The following is a 21,663-nucleotide window of genomic DNA, read 5'->3' as shown; positions in this document are numbered from 1 at the left end:
ACTGAAGCCAAGGCACTCTCCTCCTCAGGGCTGCAAGCAACGGAAGTCCTCCCGGCTCCCAGATTCTCCCTACTACCTCAGTCTTAGCAGTTACTAATCTCTGAGTTAACTCAGCATCCAGTTTGCTCTTTCAGTTTCCAAACATGAGTTGTGATGGTTTTAAAATACGTCCACAAACTCTGATACTTCCCCCTTCAAGAATGGAACTGAATTCCCCTCTCTTGTGGCCTGGACTCAGTGAGTCACGTCTAACAAAAAGCGAGGCATAAGTGACAATGAAATGAGAACACAAAAGGCAATGTCACTCCTCCCTCATTCCCTTGGATCACTGGCTCTGGGGGAAGCCAGCTGACATGGCACAAGGATATTCAAGCAGCCCTGTCGACAGGCCCACATGGGGAGAAACTGAGGCTTTTGGCCAACAGCCATCTGAGAGAGCCATCTTGGAAGTAGGTCCTCCAGCCCTAGTCAAGCCTTCAAATGACTGTGGCACCAAAACCACCACCTGTCTAAACTGCTTCCAAATTTCCGACCCACAGAAACTATGAGATAATAAATGTTGTTTGAAAATCACCTAGTTTTAGGGTAATCTAGTATGCAAGAATAGGTAACTGAAACACTAGTATTACCAATAGCCTGTATTGGTATCCTCCCCAAAATACCAAGCATTGTTTTAAATTCCTGACTAGGACCCCAACTAATACAAAATGCCGATCTTTTCTGAGTTCGTCATTGGCTGGCAATTTTTGGAATTTTTTTTTCAATTAAAAGCCAAAGTCTTGGACTTTTAATTATAACTTTATCACAATTTTCAATGGTTTAATTGCTCTAATTTAGTATTTTAATATATGAGCAGGATGGGCAGATTGATAGTTAGATAATGATATAGGTATAGTTGGTTTAAATATATATTTTATATAGTCTCTTTATAGAATGTCTCTCTTCCTCTTTCCTCCTCCCCCTCCATCGCCTGCTGTCCTTCTCTATCTCCCTCTCCCCACCAAATAATTCTAGTCAAGATGAGAAAGGAGCTAAGGAAACAGATACACTGAAATTTAAAAACTCATCCAAACTCATACAGATAGTAAGTAGTGAGGATTCAAACCAGACAGACCCGCTTTCAAATTCTGTGCTCCCATCCAAGTACTAACCAGACCTGTCAAATTCTGTGCTCATAATCACTATGCTATGCGACCTGTCATGGTATATATATATCTGATCACACGTTAAGAACATCAAAACAGGTAAAAATTCTCATATTCATCAGTACGGTTACATAGCCTACCACCTGGCTGGTATTTCCTTCCATGGTATTAACACTATTAATAGTTAAATATCAACTGTTCTGAGTAGTGAACAAAAGATTAATACATACACACACAGAGGGACACAAAGGAAAACATGTTTTTTTTTTAAAGAAGGTACCAGAAGGTACACACATAAACATCAGAATTCAAGGGAAGTATCTGTAGGTAGCTCCATAGTATGTAATGTCATGCCCCCAGTACATGATCTACAAATCGGTTCCTTGAAGATATTTAGTGCAATGATGAACACATCACCATCCACTGTGTTTACTTAGAAAAAAGAAAAAACATTAATCTGAGTCACACTGGGAGATTTTTATTAACTTAAGTTGACATTGTTAATTTTGTCTGCCAAGTCCTTAGTGAATATACCTTTATTTGATACAAACCTACCGGTTCTTATCAATACCACAGGATCAAGAAGACTTACAGTAATCAGTGTTTTATAATGATTAAAACAATGTTCAAATAACAAGTTACTTCACTGACATACTTAAAAGAATATTCTTGGGAGTGTTTGAAAGCTCTTTTTATAAATAGTAATTGATATATTTAGATAGGTATTTGGTGTTGAAGATAAACACTTCTTATATAAAACATTGTTTTAATACATTGCTCTACTAATGAGGCTAGTTATTAGATATAATATATTTCTAACACTAAAGAATAAAGCTTTATCTTCATATTTATTTTATTCATAGGACTCTTATCAACGAAGAATGTTGAATCTAACAATAAACTGGCATATTGCAAGTGACAGTCTATAGAAGTGAAAAAGAAAGCTGCAATAAAAGAAACTAGATCACTGCATTATACATTCTTTATACAAACAGCCCACTCTGAACAGTAGAATTAAATGCAGACCAAATACTTTTGAAAGTTTTTGTGCCTAGCTGGCAATTACAATCCCCACTAAGAGAAAAGGAACGCTAAAGAGAAAAGGAACAATAATAATACAGAACACAGGATTTTTAATGATTACAGCACATTTAACACCTTCAGCCATCCACTAGGTTCTCGGATCAGATTGGCAACTGAAATTTCACATCCACCTGGGCTTGCTTGGCTAAGGTCACTATTTCAGAGAGCTTTACAACCTGAAAGGAAAAAACAAAGCATCTTTGTCTCTTATTTCCATGAAACCAAAAATCAGAACTACCAGTAAATGTGAAATTAATGCACATTCAATCTTCCTCACTTAAAACATCTGGGCTATACTGACATTGTTATAAATCACTTCACACTCACACAAGCATTTGCCACTCTTGAAAGACTGTCAAATCTGAGACTCTTCATAAACCCACATCTCAGTTCAATACCTTCTGATTTCACACACACACACACACACACACACACACACACACACCTCTTTTTTACTGCCTCAATTTTATCTATTTTAAAGGCAGAAACAGTGCCTTTTTTTGCACACAATGCAAAGCACATCTAATCAAAGTCTGTTTAATAGTACGTATATGATATTAACTTGCAATATCAGGATAGGAGCTTGGGTCTAGAAGTTAGTATTTCACTTTTTGTCAAGTTGAATTCCAATGCTGTATCTATAATCCGTCTGAGGATAGCCAGCTGGTACCATACAAAAGATTAAAATTAAACATGTCTAACACCAAACACAAATTCAGCTTCTCTCCTGCTCAGGAGAGTAGTTAAGAAAAGGTTTCAAAGTTAGGCGCCCTGGGTTCAAATCCCACTCTGATGTTTATGACATGTCATCTTGATGAATAAGTTAATTTATTTAGCCTCTATTTCCACATCTATAAAAACAGAAATCATATAATCAAATATAATAATACCTGAAAAAAAACTTAGCATTGCATGCACAATAAATAATAAGTGGCAGCAGTTGCTACTATCATATTATTATTAATATTGTCATAACTTCCATAATCTCATATTCAGTAGAAAAACACTGCAGTCACAATTTAAATCAACTGTTCACTTTTATCTTTCATGGTCTACTAGATCAAGATTTGATTGATTCTTCTACTCTTTTTCCATGTCCACAAAGCACTTTTGCTCTACCATTCCCTTGCCCAAAATCTTAATTTAAACTCAGGATTGAGGGGCGCCTGGTGGCTCAGCTGGTTAAGCATCTGCCTTTGGCTCAGGTCATGATTCCGGGATCCTTGATGGAGCCCCATGGGTCAGGTCGGGCTCCCTGCTCAGCAGGAAGCCTGCTTCTCCCTCTCCCGCTCCCCCTGCTTGTGCTCCCTCTCTCACCGTGTCTCTCTCTGTCAAATAAAAATCTTTAAAAAAATAAAATAAATCAAAAAATAAACTCAGGATTGAGTATAAATCTGTCACTAAAGTGCAGCTGATTTTTATTTACTAGTAAGTACTTTCCCAAAGTATGTCCCAAAGAAGGACATAAGACCTTTATTATTTTTATGAAATGATACCACATTAACTCAGCAAATCTCAAAAGCCTACTGCTGATTAAACCATATAGCCCCAGAGTATTCCATGAAATGACCATAAACAAAGGTAGGAAAGAATCAAAAGTTCTCATTTAAAAACACCTCTATGGGGGCGCCTGGGTAGCTCAGTTGCTAAGCGTCTGCCTTCCGCTCAGGTCATGATCCCAGTGTCCTGGGATCGAGCCCCGCATCGGGCTCCCTGCTCCGCGGGAGGCCTGCTTCTCCCTCTCCCACTCCCCCTGCTTGTGTACCCTCTCTCGCTGTGTCTCTCTCTGTCAAATAAATAAAATCTTTAAAAAAATAAAATAAAATAAAATAAAATAAAATAAATAAAAACATCTCTATGTCTACTATGGAGTGTGCTCCAAGACAGATTATTAAGTAAAAGAAATTAGGTAAAATATATATTATTCTCATACAATGTGAGAAACTAGAGATATAGATATATACATGTGTGTATGTGTGTATATATACACACACATATATTATTTGCTTATTATTTTAAAAAAGTGAAAGGATGAACTAAAAACTTCTTTAAAAAACTAGTTATGTGTGGGGAAGGAAGAAACAGGATTAAGTATAAAACCTAGATTCTCTGAATATACCTTGCTTTAACCATGTAATATTTACATAAAACAAAAATTCCTTTAAAAATAAATAAATGAGGGGCGCCTGGGTGGTTCAGTAGGTTAAGTGCCTGACCTCAGTTCAGGTCCCAATTTCAGGGTCCTGGGATTGAGTCCCACATCAGGATCTCCACTCAGCAGGGAGTCTGCTTGTCCTTCTGCTGCCCCCTACTCGTACTCTCTCTCTCTCAAATAAATCTTTTAAAAAAATAAAAATAAATGACACTGATTCTAAAATGCACCAGCTAATATTGCCAATAATGAGTGTTTCTGCTAAATATTAGGAGCACTGAACCCCTTATACCTATCACCCATCTTACACACTTTACAAATTTATCCTTAGATTAACGTAGCCTGTTTACCATTTTAGCAGCTTCATCCAAGTCATCACAAGCAAGAATTTTAAGTCCACTGTCTGTTATCAGTGCCTTAGCATCATCAACTCTTGTACCTGGAAATGATTTATGCAAATATAAAGGTGTTTTAAATATATGCACAAAAGCATTTAAAATGTTGGTCACAATATGAAATTTCAACATAGGAGTACTTCCATCATTTAACATAAATATTTCTAAAACCAAAGAAAATACCGTAAAAGTCTGGAGTTACCTCAGGAAATATCTTGCCTTACCATGTCAATGGTAACTCAGGTAAGTCAGAATTTAAAACAAAGCACAACAAATAAATAACATACTAAATTATATACCAAGCAAAACCCATAATTTTGCCCCGATGTGAGAAATATTTTTTAAACCCACATTTTAAAAATTTCCTATTACATAACATTTTCATTTAAAAGATAAAGCTATTTGAAAACTGTATTTTATTTTATTTTTTTTAAACAATCAGAGTTCATGGAACAATTGCAAGATACCTTTTATACTCACCTTGTAACCGTACCACAATAGGTATTTTAATTTCCAAATCCTTTACAGCCATAACTATACCCTGTGCAATAACATCACACCGCATGATTCCTCCAAAAATGTTGACCAGAATAGCCAGTACCTGTGAATAAAACGGTTTTTGTAGATTAAAATTTAAAAGCAAGGAGTATGTGTCCTTCCTTCTCAAGAAAATACTAGTGTCTGTGCCTTATGATACAAATTAATTCCATGGTAATATTTTCCAGCCAGACCATCACATTCTCTGCAGCTCTCATCACTAAAGTTTATGCAGTCTACCACCCACCAGAACTCATTCTCCCCAACTTGGGTGATTTCAATACCTGGCTCATAGTCTCTTCTCTCTTAGCCCATATGAACAAGATTCCCTGATTCCATTTACTTGTTTTCTATTAAACAACACAACTGCCCCAGATCAGGATATAAGATAACATTACATGCAAGATCTCCAATTTAATGTTCACCACCTATCATTCCACCTTCATTTATCCCCATCATCTCAACCAAATTCTCACACAAAGCAGAACTACAAAATCACTCAACTTCTCCTGAATACCCACTCCTAGCTACACTTCACATCCAAACCTCAAGGCCTGTTTGGATCAGCATTCTTACATCATCACTGATGAATCTGAATCACTGTTCTTCTATCATTTCCCCCCAAAAAAATCTTTTTTTAAAAAAGAGTCTAATATTCACCAGAGCTTCCAACTAGTGAAATATAAATGGGTTACAGACATACCAAGATATGGTTCCCCTCTACCCATAGGGCAGCTAGGAAGATTCTGGGACAGCTAGCACCTCTGGGCCAGTGGCCTCTGACTATAAGCAACCTTCTCCATCTACCTTCTATACCCCATTGAAATACCATTTTCTGTGAATGATAAGACATTAAAAAGGTTGAAACACACTGAACTATACTATACATTCCTTATCTTTACCAACAGTATTTCTAGACCTTTAAGAAATGAAAAAATAGACTGGAATTCACAATGATCTTGGCACGCACCCTCCTCTCTTCTTCCCTCCCACCTCATTCTGGACAGCTTTGATATGTACCACAGGCATCATCTAACACTCTAGGCTTAAAGTTACTGGATCTCTACCATGTCACTTCTACCTCCAGTTCTTTCAACTAATGATCACCAAGGCTAAATCCCTGACTTGACCAGAATGAATGTTTCTAGAATATCGAGTGTATAAATCCCACTCTCTGCTCAACCTCCTCGCGTTTTGCCTCTCACCTCCAACTCCATCAAACCCAGTCTTTTCCTCTTAAAAGCTTCTAGTCTCTCAACCTTGATCTTATCTCCCAGACTCCCAGCAGATCTGGTTTTCTTCACCACAGAGCCTGGAACCTGTGGCTCAGCATTCCAATGATACTGTCACCTGCATGCTTAATTCCTCCATACCCATTCCTCTCAAGACCAGTCTGCCTCTGCCATCCCTTCAAATAAAGCACTCTTGGATGATTCCAGTCAATCAGTTTACTCATTCCAACTTCAAGGAAGACCTAAAAAGTTTAAAACAACAACAACAACCCTGAAACATTAGCATAACCTAAAGAACAGTACAATAATGACTCTTCATCAACAATCCTTTCTTTAGTGGTCGGCCTCGTACCTCTCACTTTCTTCATAAGCCTCCTATCCCACTTCAAGCTCTCTAATTTTTAGATGTGATCTCCCTTTCTCCAATGATACCTCAAGGAAGGAGTTAACCTCCTCTCTAAAACTAATCTCACCACCTCATTACAACATATCTCCTCCAGGTCTTCACTCCGTTAGCTAAACTCACTTTCTTCTTCATCCTCAAATCTCTTCTCTCTCTCTAGCTAGATACAGCTCATATTCTTGGTCTTCTAAACAAACAAGAAAGCAAACATAACTAAACAGCTCTCCTCAATCCCACCTCCATTTGACTGCTAACACTATGTTCTCTATGTCCTTCTGTACCCTGGGATGCCTGGGTGGCTCAGTCATTAAAGCCTCTGACTTCAGCTCCGGTCATAATCTCAGGATCCTGGGATGGAGTCCTGTAGGGTAGGCTCCACACTCAGCAGGGGGTCTGCTTCTCCCTCTCCCTCTGCCCCTCCCCCGACTCATGCTCACGCACGCATGCTCTCTCTCTCAAATAAATAAAATCTTAAAAAAAAAAAAGAAGGAAGGAGGGCGCCTGGGTGGCTCAGCTGGTTAAGCAACTGCCTTCGGCTCAGGTCATGATCCTGGAGTCCCAGGATCGAGTTCCACACCAGGCTCCCTGCTCAGCAAGGAGTCTGCTTCTCCCTCTGACCCTCTTCCCTCTTGTGCTCTCTATCTCTCATTCCCTCTCAAATAAATAAATAAAATATTCAAAAAAAAAAAAAAAAAAAGGAAGGAGGGAGGGAGGGAGGAGGGAGGGAGGAAGGAAGGAAGGAAGGAAGAATACCCTGAAAGGATAATCTCTCCTAGAAGTCTCTACTCCCTCAATTCCTGATCACAGTTCAACCCATTATAACCTGGTCTCTGCCCCCTTCTCCCCTATTGTTCTTGCTAGGGTTCCCAATCATTAATTCAGTCCTTACTCTACCTGATCACTCCTACAGATGGACACTGCTGCCTATCCCTTACTTCTCAAAACTCTCTACCTTGGCGTTGGATGTCATTGCTCTCTCCTGATCTCCAACTATCCATCAGTTTGTTCTTTCTCTCTTTTATTGGGTCTTCCTTCTCTATTCAATCCTTCAGCTCCGGGGGTGGCAGGGGTTCACATTCTTAGTTTCAGCCTCTCACTCACATGGGTCATCCTACCAACTCCTAACACTTCAACTTTTCTCAAAGTACTGAGGACTGTCTTAGTATACATCCAACCATTATAAGAAGTATAGTATCTATATAATCACCTGCTAGACAGTCACCACAATCCAAGCTTAACACATTCAGTCAGAAATACCTATTTCTCTACTTTGCCTCTGACTACACAAAAGGCATTGGCACCCAATGGTTCTCCCCAAACAAAAGTCCTAATGTTAACCTAACCAACCCTTCTCCATGGCCTCCCAACAAAAAAGGAAAAAATGAATTTAATGAATTCTATCTCAAACATGCCTTTAAATTGGGTCTCTTTGCTTTATTCTTACTGACACTACCTTTGTCAGGGACCTCTTCATATTTTTGCACAAGCAGGTGTAACAACTGAATTATCTCTCCTGCCAGTGCCTCCCTCCTCTCCATTTCATCCTCTATTAACAGTTACCTTCTTTTTAAAAAATGTAAAATAATAAATAAACAATAAACAAAAAGGTAAGGGATATATTTATATACATATCCCTTTGTATGGACTAGGGTAAGGAACTTAAAATCCAAACTCCCTAACTACAGATACAGAGATCTTTACAATGTGGTCTCAATTTGCCAAATTATTCGTTCATTCCAATAATGCTGTATTCTTACACATAAGCATCTTACCATTCCATAAACACAGTGGTCTTTTTTGGACTCCATGTATCTTTTTTTTTAATTTTATTTATTTATTTATCAGAGATAGAAAAAGAGAGAGAGCACAAGAAGAGGGAGCGGCAGGCAGAGGGACAAAGCAGGCTTCCCGCTGAGCAGGGAGCCCGATGTGGGAGTCGATCCCAGGACCTTGGGATCATGACCTGAACTGAAGGCAGACACTTAACCAACTGAGCCACCCAGACATCCCTGGACTCTATATATCTTTGTATATTTTCTTCCTCTTGCCTAACTCACTCAATTTCTCAAGACAGCTCAAGGAATCATTCATTCAGTGAAGGCTTCCCTGATTCTCCTACTTGTTACCAGCTCTGACTTCTTCCACAATACTAGATTCAGTTTATCAACCCAGTCAGACTATAAATGCCTTGAGCAAAGTAACCATGTATTCCCAAATCCAAGTACAGTGTCCAACACAAAGAGACATAATAAGTATACAGCTACTTCAATGCTATCCATGTTGTCTCCAAGGGTTCCTGGCTTGTTTCCAACTCCAATGCCCTTCCTGTCAGTCCACAACATGGAAATTCTTCATATGCTTTTCTCCATTTTGTACCTAGACCCTAAAAGCCATACTTAGAAAAATAATAACAATTCTAGTTCACCTTAGTAAGTACTCAACAGTTAAATAATTAGCTAATACTCTGCTTTTAGAGCTTATGCCAAAAAAGCTATAGAAATATAGTTCCAGTAAGTTTTATTTTCTGAATAGTTATTAAACAAGAAAATAAAGCACTTTTATTTCTCATTTCAGTTCAATGCTTTTTGTAAAACGAAACATGGCAAATAATTCTAGAGGCTCAAAAAGTGGTAAAAAAGATTTTTTAAAAACAATTCTAGAGTCTAACACCATAAGTAAAAAGGTACATTGTCAGCAGCATCAATAATAAATACTTATTAATGACCTCTGTATGCACTGAGCACTATGCCAGCCAAAGGAAGAGGCAACAGTAAGAAATGCTCCTTACCAATGAGGAATTCTCAGCTCTGAATTCAGTAAAACTAGTTCCACAGAAGCCACTACCTTATTTTTCCATAAGTCTTACAAAACTCAAAATGGCCACATAGTAGATATACTTCTTTAAAAAATGATAATTGGGGTGCCTGGGTAGCTCAGTCGTTAAGCGTCTGCCTTCGGCTCAGGTCATGATCCCAGGGTCCTGGGATCGAGCCCCGCATCGGGGTCCCTGCTCGGCGGGAAGCCTGCTTCTCCCTCTCCCACTCCCCCTGCTTGTGTTGTCTCTCTCACTGTGTCTCTCTCTGTCAAATAAATAAATATTTTTAAAAAATGATTGACAATATTGTGCATCTTTTGGATCATGATGCTTCACATCCCTTGTATTCTGATAATCACTTATAAAATCATAGTTCTAATTTATGGCCTATCTACATATGAAAGATTTATGCAAACATTAAAATGAGTGTTTTAGAAGAACACCTTAGTGAATGCAAAAAGTGGTTCAAGATATGCTAGCCAAAAAACTCAAACTATGTGTTTTGAAAGATATATATTTATGAATGGGTGAACTAGATGGCATGTGAATTATATCTTAATAAAGTTGTTTCTATAAAGATATATAAGTAAACAGAAAGAGAGAAAGACAGGGAGTGTGAGAGAGCGTGTGTGCGTGCGTGTGTGTGTGTGTGTGTGTGTGTGTGTGTGTGTGTGTGAAATATACAAGCACTAATAAGTCAAAAAAATGATCAAGTCAGTAGTAACAAAAATTATTTCTAGATAGCATTAAAGGTAATTTTAACTTTCTTCTTTGGAGCTTTATAGATTTTCCAGATCTCTGGGCTTTTATGGTCAACTACCATCTCCAGCAGTTTTCCACAGAAATGACTCCCATACCAGATCACTACCATTTATAGTATTACCTAATACCATCTAATATATCTTCATCCTGTTTTCTGAATTACAATGGGAAACCTTACCTTTTTTTCTAGTTAACTTTTATTGCATTAATTTCAGTAACTTTTTCTAAACTAGTTAGGTCTTCTGAAATTTAATGCTCTACTACTGTAATGACCACATCTACTAATTAATCAAGTTACTTCTCGTCATTCAAATTCTAAAACATTAAGCCCTGCCCTTACCTTTTTATCTGAAGTGATAAGCTTAAATGCTTCTGTTACTTGATGGACTGTGGCACCACCACCAACATCAAGAAAGTTTGCTGGAGTGCCTCCATGAAGTTTTATTATATCCATTGTGGCCATAGCCAAACCAGCACCATTTACTGTCAAGAGGAAAAATGACTTGTATAAACAACAAACACAAAGAAAATAAATTAAGTTCAGCCAATCCAACTTTAACATAACAATACATGGTACCTAGACAGCCTATATTTCCATCGAGGCCAATGTAGTTGAGATTTGCCTTAGCTGCACCTTTCTCCCTTTCATCTTCCTGGGTCCAGTCCTGTAAGTCAAAGATTTTCTTCTGGCGATAGGCTGAATTAGAATCAAAATTGATCTTTGCATCCATGCACAGCACTTTGAAGGAAAAAAGAGAAAGTGATCTTAATTTCAAAACAAACACAATAAACCATCCAATAATCAAATGTTCTCAGTTTAGGGGGAAAAGGTTTTGTTACTTATTGAAAGTATTTCAATTTATGTTCACAATGTATTCAAATTGTTTATTAAAAAAGAATATTTGGGAATTAAAACTGCTCATCAAAGTTACTAGTTCTACATTCATCCTAGGCAATGATAACAGATAAAAGAGGGGGGAAAACACCACTTCAAAAACACTCAAGAGTTGTTTTAAAATTACCAAAAACTAACCAGCCAAGCACCGAGCTATCCCCCTTCACATGCGCCCTGGACCCCACTGCCTCTTACCTACTTAAGGACGTTGTTCCAGCAATTCTATCCTTCCTGCATTATAAACTGCTCCCCTTTTGCCACTGGCTAAATCCCAATGATTTGCAAAAATGCTGTTATTTCTCCCACCATAAAAAAGCAGAAAAAAAATATTTTGCCACCTCTTCCTCCTTACTCTTCTCTTCAAATACAGCAAAAATCCTTGAAAGAGTTGTCTGTTTAAACCAAGTGTCAGCGAAAAACCAGTATGGCTCAGGGGTCAGATTCAGCCTATGCCTATTTTGTATTACCTGTGAGCTAAGAACGGGTTTCACATTTTTATATATTTTGAATGGATTGTGAAGAAAGAAGGGAAAAGGAAGGAGAAGGACAAAGATATGAAGAAAAGCAGCAGGAACTAAGACCATATGTGGGCCACAAAACCTAAAATATTTACATCTGCCAACCACTTTGCCTAAACTCATTGTACAAATTTTTTCTCCCACTATCCTCCCTTAAATCCACTCTAATCAGGTTTACCTCCAGCACTCTACCAAAATGGCTAATATGAAGGTTACGTCTCCCAACTTCATCTTTCAGTGCTTTATCCCTTCCTCACTCCAATTAACTACAACATTCTCCTTGCTATCCCTGAAGGCTACCCAACACAAGAGACAAAATTTGAAGTCCAGCTAAGTTAACTACTAATAACAACAAAAAATCAACACTCTTTCAGAGGAAGATAAAAGAATTATGTCTCTATACCGTATCTCCCAAAATATCCAGTATACAATGGATCAGTAAAGGAAAAACAGGAAAATAATGACCACCGATAAAGAGAAAAGGCAGTCAAGAAGACCCAAACCCAATACAACCCAGATTTGGAATCAGAGGACTCCAAAAGCTCTTTTAAATATGTTTAAGGATTTTAATGAAAATATGGCCGTAATAAAAGACCAGATAGGTATCTCAGTAGAAAATAAAACTATCAAAAGGAGCTAAATGGAAAATCTAGAAGTAAAAAGTGCAATACCTAAAATGAAAAATTCACTGGATTTGCTTAACAATGTATTTATTGGAAATGGGTCAATGAACCCGAACCTGAAGACAGATAAACAGAAGTTACCCAATCTGAAAAAAAAAAAGTGACCTGTTAGACAGCAAGAAGTTACCTAACATGTGATAATGGAAGGAGAACGGGGCAGGAGAAAACATTTGAAGTGATGAAAAAGTTTCCTTTGAGTACTGTAATAGGCTGAATAATGGCCACCCAAAGATAAACAGGTCCTAATACATAAGAACCTGTGAATGTTACCTTATACGTTAAAATTTTTACAGATGTGATTAAAATAAGGATCTTAGAAGAAGATTATCCTGGCTTATCTTGAAGGGCCCTAAATTACATCACAAGTATCCTAAGAGAGAGGCAGAGACTAGAATGAGGTGGCCACAAATCACAGAATGCCGTAAGAAGTTACAAAAGGCAAGGAATGGAGGCTTCCCTAGAGCCTCTAGAGGGAGCACCTTGAATTCGTGTGACACTGATTTTGGACTTCTGGCTTTTAAAACTCTGAGAGATTAAGTACTTGTTGTTTTAAGCTACCTAATTTGTAGTAATTTGTTATAGAAGCCACAGGAAACTAATACAGTTACCAAAAGACATCAACAGAAAATTTGCAGTCTACTGAGGAAAACATATGCCCAATAAACATGAAAAATTCTCAACATCACAAGTAATCAAAGAATTGAAAAATAAAGACACCATTTCCTGATTATTAGTTTGACAGAGTTTAAACCCAATAAAAAACTCACTTCTGGCACAAGTAGGCAATGAAATGGACACTCTGTATGTTAGAATAACTTTTCCAGACAACAATCTGGCAAAATACATCTCAAAATGTTATTATCCTGACCCAGTAATCAAACATATGTGAAAATATTATTCCTCTTTGACCCAAAAATTCTAAGAATCTATACGAATCAAGACTGCAAATATTTATATCCAAATAATATACAAGCTTTTAAAAACTGAAAAATATTTAACATCAAAATATTCTATTATATAGTTTTAAGTTTAAAAAAGGAAAGATACAAACTGAATAGATAAAATGATCCCAACTACAGAACAGATTGAAATGAACTACTAAAATATTAAAATGGTGTTAGGTAATGAGATTATATGAGTTTTTTCCAACCTATCTATATTTCTTGGTGCAAATTTTCTAAAATAAATATACAATGCTCTTATTCAGCAAAGAAAAATAACTCCTTCAAAATATATAGAAATGCATACAAAGAAGAGAAACTAAATACAAAGGGAAAAAATGGTTGTTAAGAGAACAAAGACATTCTCTTAGCAAGAGAATATGGCTGCAGAATTCCACAGCTGAAAATTCAGGAATCTTGCTTTCAATGTTATTATTACATAAGGAAAAAAAAAAAAAGAAATACCTATTTTATACAAATAATTCTCCTTCACTGAACATCTCATTTTTAAAATGTGCCTTTATGGGCGCGTGGGTGGCTCAGCTGGTTAAGCGACTGCCTTTGGCTCAGGTCATGATCCTGGAGTTCCAGGATTGAGTCCGGCATTGGGCTCCCTGCTCAGCAGGGAGTCTGCTTCTCCCTCTGACCCTCCCCCCTCTCATGTGCTCTCTCTCACTCTCTCTCTCATTCCCTCTCTCAAATAAATAAAATCTTTAAAATAAAATGTGCCTTTACTCTTTCTAAAATTTTTTTTTAGTTTTATAAACTACCTGTATGATCAAAAGAGAATTTACTCATTCTTTATACAACCATATAAATGACCAACCAAAAATCGGTATCTATAATAAAGAATATAACTAATTATAAGTATAAAAGTGAAAGATGATCTACAAATGCTTAAGAGATTAAAATGTCCAAAGTGACTTGAAACAAAATCCAATAAATTACAGTAATAAAATATATGATCAAGAAAAGGGAGAAGGGGTAACTGGGTGATGGGCATTAAGAAGGGCACATGATGTGATGAGCATTGGGTGCTATATGCAACTGATGAATTACTGAACACTACATCTGAAACTAATGATGTACTGTATGTTGGCTAACTGAATTTAAATAAAAAATAATCAAGCAAAACTTAAGCTATAATAATGCAACTTATATTTTTAAAACAACTATACATGGAAAGTATGGTAATTCAGAATCTTTAAACACTTGCAAAAGAAAAGGTGTCAAAGTGACAAGCTAATCTTACTTCTCCGGTGGATAAAAATATTAAAAGGACTCAAGTAACAAAGTCTACCCTTTGTGGCTTCGGAGTCCATATCTTAACCATTCTACCTTCCCTCCTCCCCAAAGTCTACCCTTTGTAATAATAAAGATCCATGATGACTCTAAAGTCTGAAACTTGTGGGAGACTAAAATGGCTACTTCCCATAACTACAGCCATTACTCACTACCACACTGGATGCCCTAATCAGCACTGCCCAAAAGGACTTTCTGCAATGATAGCAATCTTCTATATGTGTGCTGTCTAATGTGATAGCCACATGTGGCTACTGAACAGCTGAAATGTGACTAGTTCGACTGAGGAATATTTTAATCATATATCATTTTAATTAATTTTAATTGCCACATGTGGCTAGTAACCCCCATATTGTACAGTGCAGCATTAACCCCCCATGTGTACAAAATATATATTTAAAGTGTTTATTTTAATAGGTATCTTTAATATTTGTTCACATTCAATTTATTATAAAATAAGTTTCTACATAGGAGTGAGTTCACTCCCTTATGAGTTCAACTTCCTTAGTGAAACGTATGATTGGTAGATAAATACATCATTAATGTTTGATAAAAGATACCTTACCAGTTCCATCTGAATCCTCTACCATTGGATTTATTTCTACCATAGTTGCATCATATTTCAGGAAAAGGTTGTAAAGCTTGACCATATTTTCTGCCGCAGAATCCACAATATTAGGTGGAAATCCCATCTTCTGTGCAAGCTGAAATTCATTTGTCTCTTTATTATAGTACAAGTATGTTGCATATATCCAATCAACATTAAATTCTTGCAAATAAAAAACCTTATTGTTTATCATTAAAATGATAAGCATGAATCATTTGTAGTCAAACATGAATGACTGAAATAGCAGCTACTATTACTAAATGGTTAAACAAAACTTTTTATTCAAAATTCTCACAAGGCAAGTAGTATGCCCATTTTATAAATGAGAAAGAAATTCAGAGAGGTCAAGTGACTTGCCATTTGCCTAGATTCCAGTTCCAGTGCTTATTCCATAGCCTCCATACTGCCTCTAAGCCTTATGGCAAACCTAAACTGAAAGAAGAGGCTTATATTTTATTAAAATGACATATAAAAGGCAGACTGACAATCCCAATGGTCCAAATGATAGCAAAAATATTAAATCACCTGTTTACCTTTTAGGTAATTTATGAAGAATGTCTCCAAGCAGAGGACACATTCAGTCAAACCAGTGTAACTGCATTCATTCAAAAATCTACAGAGTACCTAATGTAAGTGAAGCCCAAAAGATATAGGTACTTAAGCTTCCAATCTAATAGAAGAGTTTACAGTCTTGAGCAGAAATTCCTAACTGGATATACCTGAAGAGCATTTTATTGTTTGTTTGTTTGTTTATTTTTAAATACATATCCCAAGGTCCCAACCCAGCAGTTCCAGTTCACAAGTTCTACAGTGGACCAAGCCATCCACAATTTTTGAAGTTCCATAAGCAATTCTGAACCACTGGTACAGAAGCTACATGTCTATATGCTTATTCTAACTGCTGCCACTGCTCAAAAACACGATGGAGGACGTTCACCTCTTTTCCAACTGCTGTCTAAGGCTGCAATACATTTGAATTTTAATTACAGAAAATCTTGAATTCTTTAAGGGTGAATATGGTTTTTTGTAAAAAATCAAATGCCAATAAAGTAGATAAGCTAAGAAATGTCATTTTCAATTAAAACTTATTTCAGGGGCACCTGGGTGGCTCAGTCGGTTAAGCACCTGCCTTCGGCTCAGGTCATGATCCCAGGACCCTGGGATCGAGTCCTGCAATGGGCTCCTGGCTCAGCAGGGAGCCTGCTTCTCCCTCTGCCTGCTGCTCCCTCTGCTTGTGTGCTCTCTCTCTCTGACAGATAAATAAATAAAATCTTAATAAAAAAAAAAGACTATTTCAAATAAAGAATAATAAGAAATAAATGAGAAATAATGAAATTTTATTTCATTAAGAAAGATTTTCACTAGGTCATAATCCACCATTTTTAGATCTAAACATTTGAGAATTACGACAGAATTCTGATCAACCCAGAATGACATTAATTTACCAAATGCTATGCTAGGTACTATTTCTGTTCATCACTCAAAAAGCTATAATCTTAATAGATTATGCCTTCAAGTAGTCTTGTAAATCAAGTATTCTTTCTCATCTAAATATAACCGTCCAGTCATCACTCATTACATAACTACCTAATGAATCGAACCTCTGTCCCCTCTAAAGATTTATACCATTCTTTTGCCTAACTGACATTATCAGATAATTTCTCTATCTCCTTTAAACCTTTGTGCCAAAAATTCCTGTTCTACTGTACTTCAATATCATAAGCTTATTTTGACATAGTTTCCCACTAATAGATGGTAATTTCATTCAAACTTTAATATTCAGACTTTTAAGATGGGTCATTTATTTTTCATACCCAAACTAAACAATTTAATTCAATAGCAGTATTACCAACCTTACCAAGCAACTCTCATAGGCCATGGCATTAAACTTCATGGTTGGGCTTTTTTTCATGGCAGGGGGTGGGAAGGGTGGATAACGGGGTACGGGGGGGAGAAGCACACAAAAAGGACAGTACACAATACTAGTTAAATTGTGGGCAAAACTTATTCTGTATGTGCAGACACTAAAAGTCCATCGCTTTCATCAGGTTCTCAAAAGCATCCCTACACGCCCCCAAAAATAAAATCACTGATCTATCACAGGGATATATAAGACAGTGTCCCTACCATTCCATACAGTTTTACAGGAAATAAAGGGGAGGGTGAAACATATTAAATGCCACCAGGGGGATGTAAAATCCAGACTATAATAAACAATAAAGTATAATCACCCCAGTGTCTTCAACAAATGAAAGAAGATGAAGAGAGTGAGGGAAAGAAAACCTCTAAATTAGAAAAAGACCTATGAGACAATAACCAAAAGCAATGAAAGACCTTATATGGATCCCAACTCAAACAAATTTAAAAGAAAAAAAATGAAAAACTTGAGACAAGGGAATGTGAATGACTAGGTAAGTAAGCAATAATATTAAGGAATTATTATTAATTTTACTAGGTATAACAATGGTAGAGTGCCTATTTTAAAAGAATCCTTACCTTTTAAAGACAAGTAATGAAATATTTATGGAAAGAAAGGAAATAATGTAGATACTTCTAAAAGTTTCAATTTCAAACAAGATATTAACATGCCTTGACACTCAAAATTTTTTTTAAGTTTCGTCAATCACTTCACTTATTCAAAGTTAATTCTCTCTCTTTTTTTAAGTATTACAATTATCCAATAAAGCTAGATAGAAATTTTTCAGAATACAACATACCCGGACAGCTTGTTCCTTCTTGATGCCTTCTACAATATCAATAGGTTCTTTAACTATGGCCTCAGGAGTCTCAGCAGCAACATCTTCAATGTTGACACCACCTTGAGAACTTCCTATTAATACAGGACCCTAGCAAGAGGGGAAACAGACAAAACATCCAGATTTTATTTTGGACCCTTCAATAAAATGTTAAAACCTATTTATGCACACTAATCAGACTTAGGCATCTATCACTCTTCACTCCTATTTTTAAATTTCCCAGAGAATTTCTCCTTATACCTCCTGCACACTGCCCCTTTATAAGCATTCATTTGAAATAATGGAAAAGAAGTAAAAAAAAAGTAGAGGAAGACAATAGCTCACCTGTGAAGGAAAAACATTCAAAATAAACATAAAACTTATACCAAATAAGTTAACATAAATACATATATATAAAATATAACGTGTGCACTTTTCTTAAGAACCGAAGGGCAATTAAAGTATTAAAGAACATTTTTAAAAATCATAAAAAAAGATACTGATATTTAAAAAGAAAAGTCTAATGAATAAAGTTGAAGATTTTATAAGCTCTAGCCCTACTGCAAGTTAGTAAAAAAGAAAGTTACCTACCTTTAAACAATAGTTCTGGCTATTACCATGAACAATATAAGAAGGTAAGATGTAAATACTAAATAATTAAATTAACTTTTAAGTCATATAAAATCAATCAAGGAAAAAAACCTTAGAGCAAAATAATCTAATAGATTTGTTAATTTACGCACAAAACTGGAAATACTCTTAACATACAAAAACAAGAAGGTGGTAAACCATATTACTGAAGATTATTTAATGATATAGGAAAACTATCTCAGTAGTGTTATGTGGGAAAAAAATGATGTAAAACTCTGGATTCCATTCTCAATTGTGTGGGGTTTTTTAACATAAAGTATGTTTAAAAGTGCACCCATTCACTAATCACACAAACTAAAAAAAAAAAATGCGAAAACATTAAATGATAAGACTTTTATTATTTTGTATCACTCTTCCACCCCCCCCCAATTTTTTTTTTTTTACAGTCAACATAGTATTCTTAATCGGGGGGGTGATTTTTATGGGAAAAAAGCAAAAACAAAACAAAAGACTATTTTCACTTTTCTATCCCAGCAACTAGTGTTTCAGTAACAAACTCATTTCAAGACATAATGTAAAGGAATAGTATTATATTCATTACCGTATGGAGAACAAAACAGTCCTTCAAATCCTCAAAGTAAGGCAATAGCCAAGAGGAAAAGAAATAACCTATTACTTTTTTAAGAGAATTAACTGTTACTTAGTGAAAAAACAACTTAAAAAATAGTACCAGCCTCCATGGAGAAAAACTGGGTGGCTGAGAAGCAGGTGGGTGGGAGATTTATATTTCCTTGTACATCTTCATACCCTTTAAATTTTATATTATGTGATTAGATTGCAATATGCACGTATAATAAAGAATCTGGCTGGCCTGTGTCCCCAGTGTCTGGACAACCTTTTAACCTTCCACTACATCTGACAGTTTATGCTAATGAAGTGACTCATGGTGCACCCCTAGTATTACAAAGGTGATGACTCCCCAATAGGCCACAGGCCAGGACAGAAAGACAAACACTGTGATTAGAGGTTTGGAGTTTTGAGCTACATGATATCTGCCCACCCTTCTGGGAGGAAAGGGGGCTTGGAGATTAAGCTCAACCAAGTGGCCAATGATTTAATCAGTCATGCCTACTTAATAAAGCAGCCCCCCCAAAACTATGGACATCAGCAACAGCAAGATGGTAGAATAGGAAGGCCTAGACCTCATTCTCCCACAGAAACAAAACTTAACAATATATGATCTGAATTTTTATTCCCTTCTATGAAAATAAATCTCTTTATGAGAATGCCAGAAACCAGTTAGGAAATTGTAGTACCTTAAGTTCAAATGCAATGAAACAGGTAAGAAAAGGCCATTTCATTTCATCCAAGGCAGCCCCTCCCCTAGGTTGACACAGCTAAAGATGAAGAGAAATAGCCCAATGCCCTGTTTCTTCCTTGGGAGGGAAAGGGGGAAGTGGAATGCATCTCTAACATTCCCGTTTTTCAGGGGGCTACAAAGCAACAGGTTTCTGTCTCACCTAACTTGGAGGACTGACTAGGAAAAGCATACTCTACTTGGTGGTGCGGGGGAGACATGACACAACTGAGAACACAAGAGAGCTCAGCATCTTGGGATGCTGTAGAACTTGTAATACTGCACTACAGAACTTGTAATACTGCAGAAATAAGTCAACACAGCTCCTAAAAGTTGGGGAAAAGCACCCAGCTCAGGGACTTTTTTTTTTTTAACAACTCAAGGAACTAGAAAAAAGACCTAAACCCAAAGTTAGCAGAAAGAAGGAAATAATTAGATTAGAGCAGAAATAAAATAGAAAATAGAAAAAAATTAATAAAACTAAGCGGTGGTTTGTTTTTATTTAATTTAATTTTATTATGTTATGTTAGTCACCATACATCATTAGTTTTTGATGTAGTGAACCACGATTCATTGTTTTCATATAACACCCAGTGCTCCATGCAGTACTAAGAGCTGGTTTGCTGAAAAGATCAACAAAATTTACAAACCCTTAGGTACACTAAGAAAGAAAGAAAAAACTCAAACAACAAAAATTAGAAATGAGAGAGAAGATATTACAAATGGATGCCACAGAAATAAAAAGGTTCATTCGAGTCCACTATGAACAATTACATGCCAACAAATTGGATAACCTAGAAGAAATGGAAAAATACCTAGAAACAAATCAACCAAAAATGAGTCCTAAAGGGGAAAAAAAAAAAATCTGAATAGAATAAACATATTACAAGTAAGAGATTAAATCAGTAATTAAAAACCTCCCAATAAAGAAAAGCCCTGGACCAAAGGGCATCACTGAAAAATTCTACCAAATATTTAAAGAACTAACAGCAATCCTCAAACTTTTCCAAAAAACTGAGGAGAGGGGAACACTTCCAAACTCAGTGAGACCAGCATTGATACCAAAATCAGACAAAGATACTATAAGAAAACTACTAACCACTATCTCTGATGAATATTGATGCAAAAACTCTCAACAAAACACTAGCAACCAATTTCAGTAACACACTAAAAAGATTAAAAATCATGAATAAATGGGATTTATTACTGGAACGCGAGGATGGTTCAATGAACACAAATCAAAGTAATTCACCACATTAACAGAATCAAGTTTTTGATGCAGAAAAAACATTTGAAAAATATTCAATATCTTTTTATAAAAACACTCAACAAACTAGGAATAGAAAGAATTACCTCAACATAATAAAGCCATATATAAAAAACCCACAACCAGCATACTCAATGGCAAACAACTGAAAGTTGCTTTCTAAGATCAGAAAAAAAGGCAAAGATGCCCACTCTTGCCACTTTCTTCAACATAGCATTTGGAAGTCCTAGCCAGGACAATCAG

At 36.3% G+C, this 21,663-nt stretch overlaps 1 protein-coding gene across 1 annotated transcript in view; it reads right to left on the bottom strand.

Moving 5' to 3' along the window:
• Positions 1 to 1,601: 1,601 nt before the first annotated feature.
• Positions 1,602 to 21,663, bottom strand: part of SUCLA2 (succinate-CoA ligase ADP-forming subunit beta) — a 45,967-nt gene continuing 25,905 nt past the window's right edge. Inside the window, exons 5-11 of the mRNA XM_028106321.2 lie at positions 18,188 to 18,316; positions 15,429 to 15,567; positions 11,102 to 11,263; positions 10,865 to 11,007; positions 5,256 to 5,376; positions 4,731 to 4,819; positions 1,602 to 2,404 (exon numbers count right to left, since the gene is read on the bottom strand). Of these exons, the coding sequence (XP_027962122.1) occupies positions 2,330 to 2,404; positions 4,731 to 4,819; positions 5,256 to 5,376; positions 10,865 to 11,007; positions 11,102 to 11,263; positions 15,429 to 15,567; positions 18,188 to 18,316 (858 nt within the window). The 3' untranslated portion in view covers positions 1,602 to 2,329. The remainder of the gene's footprint in view (positions 2,405 to 4,730; positions 4,820 to 5,255; positions 5,377 to 10,864; positions 11,008 to 11,101; positions 11,264 to 15,428; positions 15,568 to 18,187; positions 18,317 to 21,663) is intronic.

The sequence above is a fragment of the Eumetopias jubatus genome, unplaced genomic scaffold (genome assembly GCF_037043125.1).
Source record: "Eumetopias jubatus isolate StellerSeaLion01/CBP00866 unplaced genomic scaffold, mEumJub1_p1.0 scaffold_3, whole genome shotgun sequence".
Taxonomy (NCBI): domain Eukaryota; kingdom Metazoa; phylum Chordata; class Mammalia; order Carnivora; family Otariidae; genus Eumetopias; species Eumetopias jubatus.
Note: the sequence above shows the minus strand (reverse complement) of the source record. Positions and strands in the feature narration are given on the sequence as shown.